Below are 21,147 nucleotides of genomic sequence, written 5' to 3'. Positions count from 1 at the left end.
GCCATGATTTTCTGACCTTATTTAAAACTCAGCTTTGACATTCAAATATCCCAGGGTTACCTTTGCATTCCAATTTATTACAAATGATGGCTTTTTGCTCATTTTTCCTATCGGCAAATTTTAGTTTTATTTTCAGTGAGAAGCAAAACAAGATACTCAGGTAATAATGGAGATCAAAGAAGAAATATTAAACTGAAAACAGGCTCCTGAGGTTGATCTTTGTCTACTGACTGTGTAAGTGAAAAACTGGAGGCTAACGTGTGTGGTGTTAAAACTGTCAGGGATGCTATTCTGGGTTGTTTCACCTTCCTGAAGGAGCCATAATAAGTCAGTGTGAATACAGGTTAACTTAATCCTGATTACTCGAAGGAAATCCAAAACTGTCTTTGCTCAACTTGTTATCTTTCTTCAGTACAGTCATTTAATAATGACTAAACAAACCCAGTTCCACACTAATCATAGTCTGTTCCCATGAGAACAACTGAGCTTATTATATCACAGACTGAGTACATGGTGCTGCCAATGTGTCTCCAGGTAGACACATTAACAGCTTTAATTAACAAGCCTAACAATTCATGACTGTTGTATGAGCCAGTCAGCTGCCTTTTCTCACCTGCTATGAAGAAACATATTCTTCAGTTACCCACATTAGCATGTGCTCCCTACATCCCCCCAACATCTACTGATTGCACATTTTTATTTATTTTTTCAAAAATGTAAGAAATTTGACATGTTGAAATTTCTTCCAGTGCCCTCAGCCAGTATGACCCGCCTAGCTCGCTCCAGGACGGCTTCCCTGACCAGCGGCGGCTCCGTTGAGGGATCCCGCTCACGAGCATGCACCCACTCGGACAGCACTGAGGGAGTCGGCGCAGTCACCCATACCATGGAGGTGTCCTGCTGAGAAACCACAGGAAGAAAGAGGGAGGGAGGAAGTAGAGGGATGGAGAGAGAAACAGTGAGGCGGGCTGTGCAAACAAGAGGTGGAGTTGAGAGGTAGTCAGGTTTGATGGAGAGGGATAGTAATATTTGAAGACAGCTCTCTTTGTCTTCATCTACGTCCTCCGGATCCCCGTGTCTGCCATTTTCTTCCCTCCCCCACTGTAAAATTGCATATGTAACGCTACTTTAACACCCTAAACACATTTAAATATCCACCTCAATTTAATTCTCCCACCACTCAATGATTTAGCATTTACTCTTGAAGTGTCATTCTTGTGTTTGCTGAGTGTGGCCTCATTCTTTGCGTGCACCCTTTCTAACCTCCCACCCCCCAAACACACGAAACAGTAATTCTGTCAACAGTCCATACTGAAATATGCTGTAAAGAGCTAGTGATGAAATCTGAGTACGAGCTGGTAAAAGTGCAGGACATAGCAATGAGAGCAGTACTTTTATGGGGTGTTTTCTGTTTTTATGTGACAGATTGTGAGCATCTCTCTCTGTGAAGTTTGAGGGCGTGTGTCCAGAATTAGGCAGACGGCAGAACACAGCGTGTCGTAGCCGAGTGCACCTGTAGCGCTAGAGAGGATTTGTAAGCATAGTTAGAGCTCACAACGCTGCTTCAAAGCTGCACTTGGTAAGACCTTATTTCAAATGGGTGAACTATAAGTAGATTGAAACAGTGCGATATCGTCAGCATATGTGCCGACTTATCTCCATTGATGCATTTACATTAAAATATTAATAGTCCAGGTTCATAACAGCTCAAACTTTGATATAATAAGCTATCTTTCAGGCTGTCTGTGCTTCTGCATGTGTAGTATCTGAGACATATTCTGAGGCTCATTACCTCAAAACAGGAATTTACACGCGGGCCGCCAGTCACAAGCGCACCAAAACCTAGCCACTACACCACCAGGGAGCTTTATCAGTTTATCTGCTTTACCTTCTTCTTTTTGCCACAATAATATTTACATTAACGTCTTTGAGTCATCTTGATTTTGCGTGAGAAGACAATCTGGAGCTGTTTGGTATCATATGAGCCAAAAATGATTTAAAAACGTCAAATCCAACGTAGCCAATGTAGCAGCAAAGTTGTTGTGAAGCACTTGAAAAACACCTTCTGTGAAATCAAGTGAGCCTGAAACTATTAATATCTTACACTGCGAAACATGTAAATGCTTAATAAAGACGGTGGAAAATGCACCCATATGAGCAAAATACTTATATATAGTTTGCAAAGTGAGGAATATTAATGTAGCTATATGAGCTTGAAGTGCAGATTAACCTGTTTGTGTTAACGAGGAACTAGTCAGAAAGCTAGCATTTAAATTTCAATTGCATTTAAAAAATGGTTTATTCACAGGAAGCCCCTTTACACTCCCATCATGAGCAGGGAACATGATGTTACAATGCATCAGCTCCAAAATTTCGCTTGGAGCTACATTAGCGTAATACACCAGAGTGCAGCTTTAAGCCGCGTGTCATCTCACATTTCTCAGACAATCCACTGCATAATACTAGAATAGAAGAAGTATTTATTAACATGTATATGCATGTGAATGTGAAAGTAATCTTAGGGCATTCTAGTATGTAATTAGTTTCTAGCATTAGGGCATTCTTCATTAGCACCTTACATGTGGCTAGTTAAATAGAGCCATGGATGCAAACACCTTCATCAGCCTGCAGCTGTAGTGCATGGATGTGGTTCTCGCCATAGGCAGCTCTTTGTGGTCTCTTAAGATGACAATCACAGCCTGACTCAAACCAAACTTGACCAGGGAGGGGAGCTGAGGCAGGACCAGGCCAGCCCGACAAGTTCTCGTTTCTGGGTCGACGTCACAGAAACTTGCCTTCCCTTACAGCATCCAGCCCCTCTTTGTGGATATACCAAAGCTACCCACCCACACAAACACACACATTTTCGCACATCTACTGAAGTGAAAGCTGCGTGGGCTGGATTTTGTAATGGAAAAAAAGGAATACACAAAATTCACATGCAAGATGGAATCCATTGCTATGTGGTTAGTGGGTGTTTTGATGTGCCGTGAAGCCACGATCTCACTGGTGTAGTGCAACATAGTGAGCATATATGTGTAGTTTTAGACTAGTGCAACTGTGTGCTGCAATCTGCTGTAATCCTGGACCACCTTAATAGCGATCAGGGATGGGCTCCCTTGGATTTTAGCTCATTAATGTACAGTATTCATGTACCATAGTCACCTTCGTCTGCTTTCAGTTTTACAGGAAAACCCTTTGGTCCCCTGTCAGAAGGGGCGTAGCTACCAATTGCTGAGGTGTGCACTTCCCTGAGGCAGCCTGTAAGGGGCGGGGCTTTTTTGGCGCCATTTGGGCTCCAAGCTCGGAATGTAGGGCAACCCCCAGCCACTTAAAAAAAACAAAAAACAAAACCCCTCCCTCTAAAAAAATAAAATAAAACAAAAAAAATCACAAGGTGCCCCGGCTCTCACAGGCAAACCCAGCTGCACCCTAAAGGGCTATCAGCTGAAGTCACTTTTTAAGATGTCGGTAGTGTTTTAGTCATAGTTGTGAGCACCAGGGGGCCCTAAAAAGCAACAGGCTGGGAATGAAAATGAGAAAATGCTATATTTGTGTAAAGAGGAAGGGAAAAGATCATCACCAAAACACAGAGAGAGATTCTGACCTGAAACATGGCTGAATGAATGTTAAAGGAAAAGAATGTGAATCCGTTTAAGCTGGAGAGATTGTTGAACTGCTTGAAATATTCAGTAATGGTCTCAAAACGCAGAAAACGGGGATCAGATCAAAGACGTTCTTATAGAACCTCATCGGCCAACTTCACAAAAACTCAAGGTTGCATGTAGCAGATTTTGTGATCATTTTCACTGTTTCTTCTGTTCACTAAGCTATTTCCTGCCATCCTCCTACATGATTCAAACTGCCTGGGGGGGCTCCTGAATGTATCTTGTCCCTTTTTGAAGTGCTGTACAGTATTGTCGACCCACACCTCATCCTCACCATGTTTTCCATTTCTTTTATCTTCGACATTTAACCGTGTACATGAAAACCCATCTCCTATCTGCTCCTTCCTCTTCGAGGTCTTTAAATAGTGAAGTTGAATTGTGAAAGTCCACAGGTCCTGTAAGCTAGCGCTGGATCAGTTTGTATAGACCTTGGTCCTCCTTGCACTTGTAGATACTTCTTATTTATAGAGCGGGTTACCCCAACCGAGCACTCTAACATTACCGTATTGTGAGAAAATGTATTTCTTTTCCTCTTCTCTTGGAGATTTTTTTTAAAGACAACAATAGGGTGTAACCTCTTCTTGGTATTTTATTGGTTCGTGTGCTAACACTATTTCTCTTCTTACTGCCATTATGACCAATTTGTATTAAGCAATAAGTTCTTTTTTCTCATTTGGATCGTTTCATATTGTGGGAGTCTTCCCTCTGAGCTTGTTTCTATTCACAACAGTAGGACTCTTACCGACTTCGTTGTCATCCAGATGTGTACTGTAAAGTTTAAATATATTATATAAATACATATACAAAGTAAACTGTCTCTGTCAATGTACTGATCAAGTAACAAGTGAGAAATAAAGACTTTACGTCAGAATTTGACGACTCAGGTGTTTTCTGTCACGTTTTGGGTGCATGGGAAGCCTAATAGAGAGACGCCCTTAGACACCAAAAATGTGGTTAATATAGAGCAGCTCAAGGTTCGAGGTTCTCTTCATAACCAGCGCGCAATGTTGCGTTTATGATGCCAGAGGCCAAAGGGTAAAGTGTGGTTTGAGGCCTGTTCTCATACAAGCTTGCTCTCTGTGCGCAAGCTAGCTTTGGCTAGCAGTCTATGTACTGTACACCTGAGTAATGGGAACATATACTAGATACATACAATGTAGGCAAGTAATAAAATATTCAAAGTAGATCATCTCATTAAAACGTTTGAAAATAATGTGAACATACATTTGGAAACTGTTGGGTCTGTCTAGCACAGGCCCGCCGCTGGAACGAGACAATTTAACTACACAGCAAAAGCATTGAACACCAAGTAGGCAAAGTTCTTCGTGTTACTCATGCATGAGGGAGACCTGGAGCCAAGTGTCGTTCCACCCACTTGACCTCCGTCAGACTCTCAGCCAGGTTCCCCATAGCACTCCTTTTATTGAGCTGACATGAATATACATAGGTTCATTAACATGTGACGTCTACATACACACAAAGAGTACCTTGCCTGTGCGTTGTGTAACATGTGATGTGACCCTGTGAAGACTCCCCAAAGCTGGTGCCAGGAGTCTAGCGGTCCATCTAAACAAAAGGCACTTAGCCTAAAACTGACATAGCTACGTTTATCCTACCATAAAACAATAAGAGTAGGTATGCCGCTCCCAGGATGTAGGTGTGAATGCCAGAACACTCCGGAATGCACACCAAGCCTTTGCAGACTATTAAGGATCAAACCTCTACCAACATGACATTGATTATAACACTCTAAGCATATATGAGTAGATATTTCTAAGCATAAATGACAATCAACAATACAAATCTAACAGAAACTTGTAGTTTGTAAACTTGTAAATCAAATATTTTGAAGGTGGAGAGAAGAAGGGTCAACTGATGTTGGAGATGAGGGAACTATTAGGCAAAATATCAAGTTATTTCTGCTACAGAAGACAATACCCAGTACTGAGGCCTTGTCTGCTGAAGGATATTGCATCTTTGTATAATATTGTGGAAATACCATACCTTGTGGTCTTTAAATATTTCTAATTTTCAGAAGTGAGATGTGTTTGACAGTTGAACTGACTTCCTGATGGAGTCGTATAATATACCCATGACGTGGATTTGCTCAAGCTTTCCAAAGCTGTCCACATCTTTCTTTACGTCTGAGTTGCTCTTTACCCTTTTTGTAAAGCTGATGTCAGTTAAATTCTACACTTCCTATACAATTATTTGATCTAAATTTAAACCAGTAGCTCCATGTTGACTTTTGAAATAGCCTGAATATAACACTGAATAAAAACACACCAGAAGTGAATGATTTTAATTAATTGAAAGAAAACAGTAAAAAGAAAGAGACAACAGTAAATTGGTTTAGTATATAAATTGATAATGCATATTGTGTATAGTGTGTGTCATTTTTCAGAAATACAATGCTTGCTTTTATTCTTTAGTAACTATTACTGGAGTCAGTATTTAGCTTCAGGACTGATTATCCAGTAACTCAAACTGCACCTTGTAAGAGACCATGTAGGAGTCACAGTAGGCATGAAGCATCTGGTCCACAGGGCTGTAGTTCAGGGCTTGAATGTTAGGAGCCAACTTCTTCATGAAGATGCCAACGTTGAACCTCTCCTGTCGCGTCACGGGGTTGAAGGAGTAAAAGATCTCCTCGACCTCTCGGTTGACGTAACGTGTGGCGTAGAGGACGCCGCAGGCCATGAAGGTGTTGGTCACTGCCTGCTTGTAGACTGAAGTGTGCCAGGTTTGTCCGAGCTTTGGTGGTTCACCCTCTTCCACCTTGGACAGAACCAAGTTGCCAAAGTCCTGGGTGGTGGTGTAGACCACCCAGATGCCAGACTCATCTGTTGCCAGGTCCAGGTCAGTGCATTGGTAGCATTCCTCAAGGTTGCAGAAGTTACCCTTTGCATTGTATCTGATTAACAGAGGACAGAAATGAATGTTTTACACCAAAAAATGTCATGTTTGTTTATATCTTAAAGACCTGTACTTTATGGTTTCTCCTTTTTAAAAGAATATATTTCCCATGAGAGAGTTTGCAAAACTAATATTTATACTGAATATATACTAAAATATGAGTAAAAAGAGTATTTGCTATTCTTGTTATAAAAATAAAAACTGTATTTATTATCTTTATTACAAAATAACCATTTTTAAAAACAGAGTTAAGTGAATCAACCTGGTTCCTTTGGGTAGATCTAAGGTGGTAACAATTTTGGAAGTGAGGTTGAAACAACAAACAGCATCCTTGTTGTAACAGTTGTAGTACAAAGCGCCTCCATACAGAACATTATTTGGACCTTGGATGGTGTTGGTAGTTGGATTCGAGGGGTGGATCTGGACGTTACCTGAAAAAGGAAGAAAAAGCTAAAAACTGACAATCTTGATTAAAAAACAAAACCTATTACATTTTGTGATACTGTTTTTCTATTATCTACAAAAAAATAATTGTGCTTTTTTGGTGCGTACATCTTTTCATTGGTCTTTGATTATTGTTTAATTTATTTTCAGCATCACAAACATTCTCGTGTGTCAATCCTCTGCTGAAATTAGCCTCCAACAAATTTGAAGTGTATTTTCGTCTGACCCAATGTTGCTAAAACCAGCAGTGCCTAGCTTTTTAAAAAGTTAAAGGATTGACTGAATTTTCTTTAAAATTAGTTACACCTTCACGGTGAACCTTTAGATTTGGTGCTGAGATTGTCAGGAAGAGAGCCGGATTTTGAAAGTATCGGAAGATTTCACATGACTAATGCTGTGTTTAAAAAAAAAAAAAAAAAACTACTGAGAGACTGGAGGAGTTTACTGGAGTCACTATCTACAAGTTACTTTTAGACTGGCCGTATAGACAGAGCAACGTGATTAGGGATGGGTATTGATAAGATTTTCACGATTCCGATTCCATTTTTGATTCTGTTTAACGATTCGATTCTTTATCAATTCTCTTATCGATTTTTTTTAAAAAAGGAGAACACTAAAGTCGAATAGCTTAGAACTTTGCTTTATATCTTCTCTTTGAACAAGAAGAAGTAACATGGCCTGGGGTAAATTTACTCAGTATAAATTAATACACAGATGGTACTTCGCTCCGTCCAAACTTTATAGAATGGGAATCAGTCCCAGTAATATATGCTGGAAATGTAGTTCAGATCCAGTGACATTTATGCATGCTATTTGGGAATGTGGGAAAGTTGATCCCTTTTGGCAAAAGGTATTGGACAAAATAGGAAGGTGGATTGGTTTGATAATACCCTTGTCACCAAGACTGTGCTTATTAGGGGATCGGTCGGTGTTACCTGGGGTTTCAAAATATGACTTTGTGGTTATAAAGGTGGGGGTGATCGCAGCGGCTCGAGTTATTCTCAGTGTATGGAAGGAACCATCTCCTCCAGAATATAATAGGTGGAAAGAAAATATGCTGAAAATGGTGTCGTATGAAAAATTCTTGGCTAGGATTAATGATGATAGGGAGGGTTTTGACAAATCATGGGGACGTGTTTTTGGCTGAGATGGTTGGAATTTATTTGGTCAGGGCAATTATCTTTAGTTAAATCTTATGCTTGCTGCATTGTATGTTTGTGTAGGCACTCAGTAATGGAATAACTTAAGAATTTGATTTTATTGTCCTTTTTTTGCGGGTGTACCGATAGTTAGTAATTATTGAAAATAGACCCAAAATACAAAGGTGAATTAACCATGGGATTGGAAGCTGTCTTTTCTTTCTTTCTTTTCCTTTTCTGTTGTTGTTTTGTTTGTTGTTTTGTTTATGTTTTCATGTGGTTAAATGTTAAAAACAAATAAAGACTTCAATTACAAAAAAAAAAGAAGTAACATGGCCTTACAAACCCAACAGTGAGATCTTAAGAGATCCACAGCCTACGGCTCTTCAATGGGGTGTCACAGGGTCCCCAGGGAAAAAAATTGTAAATGTAAAATAATAAAATAAATATTTTTCTGTAGCAATAACAAAGTATAACATAAATTATTCTGTAGCAATTACACAAGAATATCCAGTAATGTCCCTGCCTACAATTAAACACATTCACTTAGCGAAAGTCGGGGCATCTGCTGTGGCAAATGGGTGCAAGCCTTTGACCACAAACTTAGTCACTGCTCGGTGACATTCGTCTATCCTGGCCTGAAAGGAGACGCTAATGGTAGACTGCAGCGAGAACTGCCAGCATCTGAGCCAGACTCTGTCTGTCTCATCATGGTCACCTAAACGCACAGTAATGGCAGGTTTTGTAATAAGGCAGATCGCGCTAACATAATATGCACTGTTAGTTGATTATTTACCTGCCGCATTAACGGGAGAGGACGTGCAAACGTTACCGCTGCTGCTGGGTTGAGATTCACGAGTCCGGAGCGGAATTAAAAATACAACATTCATTTAAGGTCATCGTGTGTTTTGTGAGCAAATGCTTTTGCATATTCGTAGTGTTTCCTCCCTTAAATGAAATATCTACTTTGCAAGTATTGCAAGTTGCCCTGTTGTCATCAGTTCTTGTAAAGTATAACCAAACTTTTGAGTGTTTGAGCGCCATGTTTCCTGCCAGGTAAATGACGCTCTGCAACGTGGTGACGTTATTCGGGGCGACTAGAATCGTTTGCAAAAATGGCAAACAATTCCAAGGAATTGAAACAGTGGGAACCGGTTCTCAACAAGAACCGGGTTTCGATACCCATCCCTAAACGTGATGCTGTTATAGAGCCAGTTCTGCTTTTGTGCCTTTGTGAAACAACTTACATTTCCACAATTTTGGGAACTGACTCTGTAGTGTGACTAGCAGAAGTGTTTATTTCTAGCTTACGTTTTTTTATTGGTAGAAAGTCAGTCTGCACCTTGCCTTCCGTACTGTAAATAGTTTACACTTAAATGTTCCCCAGTATGCCACAAAAATATTACAAAAGGACAGGTTCTTACCAGGGACGCTCACCCCAATGATGAGAGAGCTCAAGGTGGAATAGAAACGGACGTAGTGGGCATATCTGTTGCTGGAAGTCAATATTACCCGCCAATACCAACTCTCCTTCCCGGCTTCTGGTTTGGGATCCCGACCCCAGGCACCATACTTGTATGAACCAGGATACTCTCCTGCTGTGTAGACCCTCGGTTCACTTATATTCAGAAACTGACCATAGGGACAATTACCTGAGGATAAAATGTTAAAGGAAACAAAGCGAGAGTGTTAATTTGCATGGCCGATTTCTTCCCATATATGGCAGCAGGATTATAGTCAAGGTAAGACTACTATTTATATCTGCAAGAGTTAATGTTTGGTTGCATTGCTCTGCTCCGGGCCTTTCATGGAAAGTGGAGAGCAGTAACAAAACTCCAGTACAGAACACAGCAGGCATCATTGTCAACCGATATGCAATAATTAATCAACATACAAAATGCAAGAAAGCTCTGTTCTGGAAGTTGGTTGCAAAGTTGTTGGTTACAAATGGAGAGTCTTCTTCTCACACTAAGGTTAATTTTGGAGTTCCACAGGGTTCAGTGCTAGGACCAATTCTGTTTACATTATACATGCTTCCTTTAGGCAGTATCATCAGAAGACATAGCATACATTTTCACTGCTAACACACACCAATTAGATAAACTGCAGGAATGTCTTAAAGACATAAAGACCTGGATGGCCGCTAACTTTCTGCTACTTAATTCAGATAAATCTGAGGTTATTGTACTCGGCCCTGAAAATCTTAGAAATATGGTATCTAACCAGATTCTTGCTCTGGATGGCATTACCTTGGCCTCCAGTAACACTGTGAGGAACCTTGGAGTCATTTTTGACCAGGATATGTCCTTCAACGCACATATTAAACAAATATGTAAGACTGCGTTCTTCCATTTGCACAACATCTCTAAAATTAGAAATATCCTGTCTCAGAGTGACGTTGAAAAACTAGTTCATGCATTTATTACTTCCAGGCTGGACGACTGTAATTCATTATTATCAGGATGTCCTAAAAACTCCCTGAAAAGCCTTCAGCTGATCCAAAATGCTGCAGCAAGAGTCCTGACAGGGACTAGAAAGAGAGAGCATATTTCTCCTGTTTTGGCTTCCCTTCATTGGCTTCCTGTTAAATCCAGATTTCAAAATCATGCTCCTCACATACAAGGTCTTAAATATTCAGGCCCCATCTTATCTTAATGACCTTGTAGTACCATATTACCCTATTAGAGCACTTCGCTCTCGCTCTGCAGGCCTACTTGTTGTTCCTAGAGTATTTAAAAGTAGAATGGGAGGCAGAGCCTTCAGTTTTCAGGCCCCTCTTCTGTGGAACCAGCTTCCAGTTTGGATTCGGGAGACAGACACTATCTCTACTTTCAAGATTAGGCTTCAAACTTTCCTTTTTGCTAAAGCATATAGTTAGGGCTGGACCAGGTGACCCTGAATCCTCCCTTAGTTATGCTGCAATAGACGTAGACTGTTGGGGGATTCCCATGATGCATTGAGTATTTCTTCTTCAGTCACCTTGCTCAGTCGTTATGTATTAACAGACCTCTCTGCATTGAATCATATCTGTTATTAACCTCTGTCTCTCTTCCACAGCATGTCTTTATCCTGTCTTCCTTCTCTCACCCCAACCGGTCGCAGCAGATGGCCCCGCCCCTCCCTGAGCCTGGTTCTGTCGGAGGTTTCTTCCTGTTAAAAGGGAGTTTTTCCTTCCCACTGTCGCCAAAGTGCTCATAGGGGGTCATATGATTGTTGGGTTTTTCTTTGTATGTATAATTGTAGGGTCTACCTTACAATATAAAGCACCTTGAGGCGACTGTTGTTGTGATTTGCCGCTGTATAACTAAAACTGAAAACTGAAAATTGAATTCAATTTAAAGTGGCTTGCAGAAATGTGGACATGCTAAAGCGGCTTAAATAGCACGCTTTTTGATATCTGCCAAATTAATGTTGGGTATCTGTGCAGGTGTGGAGATATGCAGATGCTATGCTATAGTCAGATCGCTTTGAGCTGCATAAAGGAAGCTTTTGGGGATTACCATGTGGAAGCTCAGTGGGTTGGTGGGTGGGATGAAGCCCGTTCTTGCAATATTCCAGGTCCCTCTTCAGGCGTTGGTTGGCTTGTTGTCTTTTCACCACTTCCATTGTGTCAAATGTCTCTAGCTCCTGCATCTCTTCTCTCAGGTCCTGAAGCTGACATCAGCACAGATCTCTGATCAAAAACTCATTTTACTTGCACGTAAAATATGGTAAGAGTTTTGAATGAGCATTTACTCAAAATACAAGCTGACACATGAAAATGGTGCATTAAGTAAGGCTGGGTTTATGCCTGACTGAAGACCTTGCCATGGATAAAAATTAGACAAAGCATTTATTCTACAGGTAGAAACAATATTTTGTGTTGAGCCTTTAATTAAGAGCAGTCTTTGAGGAAAACAAGAGCAACCACTGAGCAGTCTGTGAATTAGAGAAGCAGACTACTTTTTGAGAAGGCTGCCAGGCTCGGCACATACAGTGAGAAGGCCAAGTCGTAGCAGTACTGTGACTAAGCAGACTACAGTGCTGTTATGATGTATTTCTGTCATTGCAGAATTTATAGAATTCAGTAGCTTCAAAAACATCAATTTCAGTAACTCATTTTGAAAAGGTTCTAATGGGAATGTAAATTATTTTAGATGTGTGTTAGTCAGAGTGACAATTTTCTTTGTCTGCCAAGTACCAAGACTTCAGAGATCAAGTGAAAAAAGCATTCTTAGTTAAAACGTTAAAACGCGATCGAGACTTGAAAAGCAAGTTCTTAATATAATGCCTCATCTGTTTGTGAATTTACCTGCTGAGTTGTCGTAGCAGTAACACGCTCCTGTTCCAGACTGGTGCTGTTGACCTTATCAATCAGCTGCTTGATCTCAATCATTTCGTTCTCTATGACGTAGAGGCTGAGAACGCCGTAGAGCTCTCCATCATCTTCTTTCTCCAGCATCGATACATCCTTCTCCAGTACAGGCAGACGGCGATCCAAACCAAGGAGCAAACTCTCCAGCTCTATAGTCTGCAGGCAGAGCAGTGGCTATAAACTACTTAGCATGAATGCACACATATACACACACACACACACACACACACATACCTTCTGTGGCATAAGGTTGCTGTTGCAGTCTAAGGCAGCACCTTGAACTCTTTCCAGTTTGTCATGAGGGAAAGTTTTCTCAGATTGTGCAAATTCACAGACACAATTCTCAGACAAAGATATCTGAAATTTAAAATGTTAAACAAAGCAAAAAGCAGTTAATAAAAAGCAGTTAATTGAATTAAAATATCACAATGTCTTCTGTGTTTTCTTACCTGCTGGGTGATGGTAAACAGCACACACAGTGGAACAATCACATACAGCTTCATGTTGGATCGCTCGGCAGAACTGCACGAAAGTGTCTTGGTGTGATTTTAGCATGTGTGCGACTGCAGCAGCTAACTTGTGTACACTCCCATTAAGCTCTACTGTGAGCGTGCGTTGAGTTTCACTTCCCCTCTTGTGGTTGGGATTGCAGCAACACATGAAATTTTCTACCTGATGAGGAAAAATTGAACGAGTGACAGATGGGGGTCCTGCTGCTCCATTACTGATGAGGAGAACAAACACTTTGTTTGGAGAAGCACAAAAATGACTTTTTGGAAAAGGTCTGTCATCCACCAAACAGTTCTTACTCATATTCCCAAAGCACCAAAAGGTTAGCAACAGATCCTTTAACTTCAGCATCCACCAGGAATCAGCCAGTGGCTTAGGAGTACTGCTAGGGTTGGGTTGCATTTGAGCTACATGCTGAACAAGCATATTTTCAGAAACTAGAAGATGTTGATTTCAAAATGAACTCTTATCTTTTGTACTGAGTCGGAGATCCTGGTAGAGCTACTTTGTCAGACCAAACATCCCTAAAATATTATCATGCTGTGTGACATGTTTTCCTCCTGGGGCTCTTCACTTCAATACAGTTTAATTTATACAGCACCAGATCACAACAACGGTTGCATCAAGGCACTTTTTATTGCAAGCTAAATACACTAAAGAAAAAAACAAAAAAATATTTGTTCTGGTTTATGGTTTATGTGTAAAAATGTGTAAAAATTACAATGTTGATTTTTTTTTTTTAAGACCTGAAAAATTCTCAAAAGCCAAAAATATCATGTAGCACGGGATTGGAGTTATGTAGTACTTTTCCTTTTAAACACATAAGCTTTAGGCAGACTAAACCATCTGAGGTCTAAGCCATTGTCGGTGATGACCCCAACCATAACCCTCTGAACTCTGAACCTCTGCAATCAGAATATATCATTTTTGGGCGATCGTGGCTCAAGAGTTGGCAGTTTGTCTTGTAATCGGAAGGTTGCAGGTTCGAGCCCTAGCTTGGACAGTTTCGGTCGTTGTGTCCTTGGGCAAGACACTTCACCTACCGCCTACTGGTGGTGGCCAGAGGGGCCGATGGTACGATATGGCAGCCTCGCTTCTGTCAGTCTGCCCCAGGGCAGCTGTGGCTACAACTGTAGCTGCCTCCACCAGTGTGTGAATGTGAGAGTGAATGAATAGTGGAATTGTACAGCGCTTTGAGGTTCTCAAAAGCACTATATAAATGCAATCCATTATTATTATTATTATTATTTTTGTTTTTATTACATTTTTCTCCAAGACTTGGCAATTGGGCAAAACAGAAAATAACCATTCTAACTGCAACACATGGAAAACTATTTTACTCCCCCCAAAAAAGTCTGCTTTGCTCTTCTTCAAAATACAGGGTTAGGGTAGGTTAAGGTCAGACCTCAGAGGGTTAATAGCAACACAACTTATACACTCAAAAGGACAGAGGTCCTTCAAAATGCAGTTCTGTGGCATGTTGTTGGGAAATCCTGTGAGGGAAGTGTGATTAACGTGTGTTTGAACCTTTCAGATTTCCTGAGATGTGCAAACAGCTTCTGTATTTAACATGTTACAAAAGTTAGGAACAGAAAGTGGCCACTTGGCACTGAACTCAGGAAATATCACACCCATTAAGAGTGCTGACAACATTTAATTTCGGTAGCTTAAATTTCCAAATAATCCAGATAACCTGAGAATACATGTCAATTACACAGAACTCTAGTGTCATTTTATTGTCAATTATATAAACGTTATTAATGAACAGGCAAACCTGATTTAGGCAATGCAGTGGAGTATTTTCCCCCTTCGTGCACTGCAAAATCTCCAGTGTTAAATTGACACTAGAAAGTGTCTATATGTGTCCGCTCTTTTGAGTGTTAAATTAACACTTTTGACAGTGTTATATTTCCAACAGTAAGCTAGTCACTGAGCAGTGCTGATTTCCTACCACTGGAAAATAACTAAAAATGCTAGTAATGTTTCAGTGTTAGACAAACAACACTGCTAATGTTAGTCATTGTTAATCTTTAACACTGACTAGGTTACTGGTAGAAATATAACACTGTCAAAAGTGTTAATAAAACAGTGACAAAATTGTTAATTTAACACTGGAGATTTTGCAGTGATGAGTTCATAGTTTTTGTATATTTGTCACATTTACATATTTCTATGAATTGCTTTGCAAGTTTGATACCAGCTCTGATGTGACTCCAAAGCCTTCCAAAAAGTTAAGCTTATGTTTCACGAGTCCACAAAATATTTTCCCAAATGCTTCGAGGATCATCAAGATGTTTTTTATAGCAAATCTGTGATCGCCATCTTGTTACATACTAACAGCCACTTGGTCACAAGCAAACCACTTAGGGTTAGGGTCAGTGTTGGGACTTAAGTAACGCGTTACAGTAACTACGTTATTATTGTGGTAACGAGCACGGTAACTAGTTATTATGATTTAGATAGGGGCGTTATTCGTTACTTCTTGCGGTGGCTATCGCGGAGCTTCCACAGATTCAGTAACATTAGCAAGTGGTGGAGGCCAGCAGGTGGATGAGAGAAAGGGGACCGAGGAGGAACCGAGACCCGAGGCAGCCGCCGGTCCGAGTGTCAGGTGAGCTGAACTTCAGGTAAGAAGTTATGACCTGCAGTCTATCTGGGTCAGATATAAACCAAGTTTAGGTGGAGTTTATTTTCGTTATTCTGACTTTTTCGTACTGCGTACTAGCTAGCATGATGGAGTTTCTATACAGCTGGGTGGGTGCTCTGATGTTACTGATGTTGAACTTTATTTTGTTTATAAGGTTAATTATTAGAGTTTCCAACCGTCCTGTAAAAAACGGAATTGTCTCGTATTCAGAGAAAATATTACGCGTTTCGTATTGAGGTGATAAGGAACAGTTTGTCCCGGACTTCAGCTACAATGAAAAAGACACAAAGCTGGAGTTATTCTGTGTCTTTGCTGCACAGCTGCCTCTTCTTCTCTCATTATCTCCCCTCCCTCTCCTGTTTCTACTTCAATCATGAAACTGATCAATGATCAGCTGATCGGCTTTTCTCTCTTGTTTGTTTATTGCCCACTTTGCGCCAGAAAGAGGAAATCAGCGGATGTCACGCTAAACAACAGCAGCACGTTTAAGCTTGATCAGCTGTTGTTAGAATTCATTTAATATTAATTTCTAGTATCAGCTGATGTTTGCTGGAGCCACAGCTGTAAAGCTGCTGGTCATGATATCAGTTTGGTTATCTGGTGAGAGGGAAACATGAAGATGAAACCAGGAGATGTCCTTACTGAATCATCAGAGCTGAACAGGTGATGGAGAAACAGGTTTACCTTTTAGGTGACATGAATGAGTTGAAGGGAAGTTATGAACTGTTTCTGAGAGACAGATAACACCAGGATCCTTTTCTAAGTAGCTGACAGCTGGTAACTGTGCAGGTGCGGGTCTAGCAAAGTGTTGCCAGGGGGCCAGGTAGGGCATTAACAGGGAGAGGGGGGCACAAAGAAATACTTTTCTTTTTTATTCTCATTTAAAATATCTAGCTTTTAAAAAATAATTATCTGAATCTTACAACAAAGGATTGATAGATTGATGCATATATACCATCAAAACAGTGAACATCACTGTCACAACAGTGTTTGTTTTCATTTAAAGGCTTTATGATTTTTCCTATAATGGCAGGCCGGTCTCTAGTCAAAATGCCCGAGCCGATTTTTTGTCCCAGTCCAGCCCTGTATGCAGCTCATCTGCAGTCTGGTGTTACCTACATCTTCCTATTCAGAATTTCCGAGTTCTGAGTACAATCAAAGCACCACGACTGCAGTTTTTGTGTTGGATGTAAAAAGCGCACATGATGCTGTGACGTAGGCTAGAATCATGGCGGAGGTCAACAACGGTCCAGGCGTGGGATTTCTCTCGTGGAAATATGCACATTTTTTTCCTTGCTATTGGTAGGTGGCACAGTGCACTTGTAGCAAGTAAGCAAGCTAGAAGACTGGCAAAGTTATGGAAGCAACACATTAACAAGAGAATTCTGAGTAAAACCAAAGTTACTTTCCCTAGTTACTCGTTACTTTGAAAGTAACGAGTAACTTGAAGTAACTGAGTTACTTTTGATAGAAGTAACTAGTAATGTAACTAAGTTACTAATTTAAAGTAACTTACCCAACACTGGTTAGGGTTAGGTTGCATTTTAACCACATGCCAAACAAGCATGTGGTTAAAATAGGTTGCAGTCCTGTTAAAAGATTTCCCTTTCATTGGTGCGAGATGGTTAACAATTCCCTATAAAGAGGTAAATGTGAACCTAACCCTAAACAGGTCACTGTTGACTGGACCGATGTTAACAGCACTGCATACTTTAAATATCTTCATGATTTCACCAAAGTGTGGGGCGCAGAGCCATTGCAGGGAGGGCGTGGTATGTAAAGGGAAAAAACCCAAAAAACAACATTTGGACACTGGTAGCACGGGGCGCCTCCACAAACACAAAGCAGGAGATGAAGCATCGCTGAATATGTTTCCAAACCAACTTCATTCTAAGCCAAAGACTAGAAAATATGGTGAAGCATATCTTCCCTTTGGTTTCACCTGCACAAGTGCCGAGGTAGGTCTCCCTGCAGGATTGGTTTTCCCTTCGTCGGGAGCAGCGCTTGGCTGTTCCAATCACGGACAAACAGTATCCCACATTCTTGATTTTTAGTTCACAAACACTTCTCATAATGACTAACTACTCCTGACATGTTGGAGATGTTTGCTCTTTATACAGTAAAGTTACAGCGGGATACAAATAATATCAGGCTGATCCTGCCACGATTTGTTCCCTCGTTTCAAATCATAGACAAACAGTATCCCACAATTGTATATGTTTTTGAACCCATTTTGCACAGAGAGGCATTTTTTGAAAAATGTATTGATAGCAATGCTGAATATTATTACACAGGAAAACAACAACATACCTTTGACGTTGCGTGACAAACCCCTGTTGCTAACACAACATTGCAGAGCCATGGATTTTTCACCATGAAGGCCACATTCACAGTCTTCTTCAGACAGCTATGACTGCTGATTGCACATAGAGAAACAGTCATAGGGGCTCCAGTGACATGATATGGGTGCTTTAAATTATAATTTCTCAGACAGGTAATTCTGATAAACTCTTGCAAAGGAAACTTGTCATGGCCGCGGTGTTAGACGTGTGGAGAGTCGCGAGAAGGACCCAAGTGCAGGCACCGACTTTACTGAGAGTGAGCTTTATTTACAGTGGCCAAGTGAAATACAAACGGCAGCTGGCAGCGACTAGACTAACACAAAAACCTAAACTGAAAGCAGCTACAAAAAGCCTCGAACTAGAAACCTAGAAATGAAACATAAAAACCTGAAATGGGGAAACGTGCAGACCAACGATGAGAGACACGGGACCGGGGAACATGAGGAACTCAGCAGGTGACACACGGGAGAAATGCATGAGAACAAGCAGACGAACCAGCAACAAGCAGAAAAAGACACAGGGCTATCTACACAGAGGGATGGCGAGGGAATGGGAAACATGAAGGAAAACCAACTGGGGCTATTCAGACATTACAAGACAGGGAAGAGACAAAGCTGAATATACAGCTATAAGACAGGGACTATCAAAGTAAAACAGGAAGCACGAGACAATCACAAAGACGTAGACTAGACACTGAGACAGAGACAGTAACCAAAAGACTAAGACCTCTAAATAACACTGAAACCAAAGACTAGCAATTCTAAATATAACAAAAGCAAAGACTATTAATAATAAACAACACAAAACACTGGGTCACAGACCCAGAACCGTAACAAAACTAGTGCTTGTCTTTTTATTGTGCTGGCAACATTTGACATGTGATGGAATGATGCCTTGGAAATCTCTGCTCTCACATCTGCATTCATGGATGTATGGACTTTTCCTACTACTTTATTCATTACCACAACTTCCCCACTCCAATCAGTGTCTGTTCCCCATTCTTTAAAATCTACTGCTCTTCTGTTATTCTGGCTTTCAGGTGGTCATTGTTGCTACCTGGTTTCCATCTTCACGTCATCGTGGACGTTAGAGAATGTACCATTTGCTCCAGGACCGTCACCATCAGCTCTGCTCTGGTCTTTGCTTTGAACTGACCTTAACTGCTTTGTCCAGCCATCCAGTTTCACTCAAAAGTGTTCATTGTTAAATACAAATAGATGCTTAACTTCTCTAACTGTGGTACCCTTACACTTAGTGTTACAGTTAGTTTCCCATGCTTACAGTATTTGGACTATTTTGCACATCTTTAACTGGAAATTTAATCCTGGATAGAGTCGACAGTTGGGTCCCAGATGAGATGAGATTAATTTATGATGTTCATGTCTTAAAGTAATGATGGATTTTCTTTTAGTTTGGTCGAAGAACTCTTGCTATAATATAGATCACAGTTTGCTACATATCAACATTAATTTAACACGATACACTAAGAAAACAAGAAATTCTACCTAGGGCTGGGCAATATGACCCAAAATTCATATCTCAATATTTTTTTTTAAAGCCATAAAGAAAGAACAAAAAGAGAGTTCTTAGTCAAAGCTGTGTCCCAGATGTCACACAGGCACTTTTATTAACATAGAGCATAGATGTACATAAAATTTACTCAAAAATAAATTGTGAGCATTTATTAAATAATAATGCTCCATAAATAAAAGAAAACAATGTTGTTTTTGTGCATAACAAAAAGCTCATAATTGTGCAGTCAAAATGTAAACTAAAAGACGCTGAGCATAGTAACATAGACAGATTTCACAGCTGCTCTGTTCCCAACTTCTACTGTGTGACTGACAGCATTGAGTTTGAAATCCTCTTCGTAACCACGTCTCTTAACAGGTGCCATTTATGGTCCTTATACACAGTAGGGTAATATTACGTTGAAGCACAGTACGTATCACTCCGCGAGGCTTCTCGGTAGCTGTAATGCTCAGACAATCCATCAACCGGTGCAGCTCCATAGCTTACCAAAGTCGTACTAAAACATTTTTTGACAGATTGCTGAGCGCTGTGGACCACATAAAATCGGTTCGCGGTCATCAAGCACAACCAGAATTCATACATAAGGCGCGCTGTCAACTTTTGAGAAAATGAAAGGATTTTAGGCTGTGCAGCGCCTCTGGTCTGCATGGCGTTAGCGTGGTTAGCTCGTTAGGTGGTTAGCTAGCTAACACGTCGACGGCGTCCAGCCCCACGCACGGGGCGATGCGCAGTAACTCGTTAATGGAGATTTGCCGTGTCCATCTTGTCGCTTCCTGCAGGTGAAGCGATGGGGGAGGAGGGGGAGTTGTGTTCAGTGAAGGAGAGGCGAGGCCGAGTAATGTTGCGTAAAGACAAAAGTGGACGAAAGAGAGGCAAACTTGCGGCTCCACAAGTATAGTTATAACGTAACATAGACTTTATCGATATAAACGGTATTGTCACATCTTATATCTCGTATAAAAATATATCAATATTTTTTAAAAACTCGATATATCGCCCAGCTCTAATTCTACCTCTTAGCTTTGACAAGCTCACCTGCCACACTGTCACTCCTGACGTCATCATTACTGATGACCGAACTCTATGTAGTCAGAAGACGTGAATTTTGTTCTTTATCAAAATTGTTCTCCCAAATCTTGACAATTTTTCTTTTCTTTTTTCTACATGCAACAAAAAATATTTGCATTTTCACTCTGTCGCTGCTGGAAAACATATGCTTAGGGTTAGGGGTCACCACCAAGTAGACCTCAGAATGTTCAAATAACAACCTAATCTAAAGTATAAAAGATCTTTGGGTTTGTTTGCCCAGGTGTCGAGTTTTTTCTGGCATTTTTGAGAACTGCGTGAGAAGTTTCATAAATGAGTTTGTAAACAGAGGTATAAGCAGAGGATATTGCAAAACAAAAAAAAAGATATTGCATAAAAGAAGTGAGGAAGTGGAAAACTCCTGAGTTGACCATAGCTGTTGTGAAATTCTAGAGTTTGGCCTCTTTAGAGTTTCACATCTGTGCAGATGTTTTGAAGGCTCTGAAGTAGTGACGAAAACCAAACTTGGTAGGTGTGTCCATTCAGATCTGGCGTTTTAGCGAAAAGA

At 40.6% G+C, this 21,147-nt stretch overlaps 2 protein-coding genes across 6 annotated transcripts in view; one reads left to right on the top strand and one right to left on the bottom strand.

Moving 5' to 3' along the window:
- ndrg4 (NDRG family member 4) overlaps nucleotides 1–4,539 on the top strand; it is a 78,873-nt gene extending 74,334 nt beyond the window's left edge. For all 5 annotated transcript variants that reach the window (XM_006805368.3, XM_006805366.3, XM_006805367.3 and 2 more), the window contains one exon: nucleotides 750–4,539. In XM_006805368.3, the coding sequence (XP_006805431.2) occupies nucleotides 750–904 (155 nt within the window). In that variant the 3' untranslated portion in view covers nucleotides 905–4,539. The remainder of the gene's footprint in view (nucleotides 1–749) is intronic.
- A 448-nt stretch (nucleotides 4,540–4,987) lies between these two features.
- LOC102790418 (olfactomedin-4-like) lies at nucleotides 4,988–13,085 on the bottom strand. Its single transcript, XM_006805365.2, has 7 exons — nucleotides 12,971–13,085; nucleotides 12,756–12,878; nucleotides 12,459–12,677; nucleotides 11,668–11,821; nucleotides 9,592–9,819; nucleotides 6,847–7,015; nucleotides 4,988–6,582 (listed from the first exon to the last, which is right to left on the bottom strand). The coding sequence occupies exons 1-7, from the start codon at nucleotides 13,022–13,024 to the stop codon at nucleotides 6,129–6,131; spliced, it is 1,401 nt and encodes a 466-aa protein (XP_006805428.1). The 5' UTR covers nucleotides 13,025–13,085; the 3' UTR covers nucleotides 4,988–6,128.
- Between the last annotated feature and the right edge of the window lie 8,062 nt (nucleotides 13,086–21,147).

Source organism: Neolamprologus brichardi, chromosome 7, assembly GCF_056152115.1.
Source record: "Neolamprologus brichardi isolate AB-2024 chromosome 7, ASM5615211v1, whole genome shotgun sequence".
Taxonomy (NCBI): domain Eukaryota; kingdom Metazoa; phylum Chordata; class Actinopteri; order Cichliformes; family Cichlidae; genus Neolamprologus; species Neolamprologus brichardi.
This window is presented reverse-complemented; position numbering and strand designations above follow the sequence as displayed.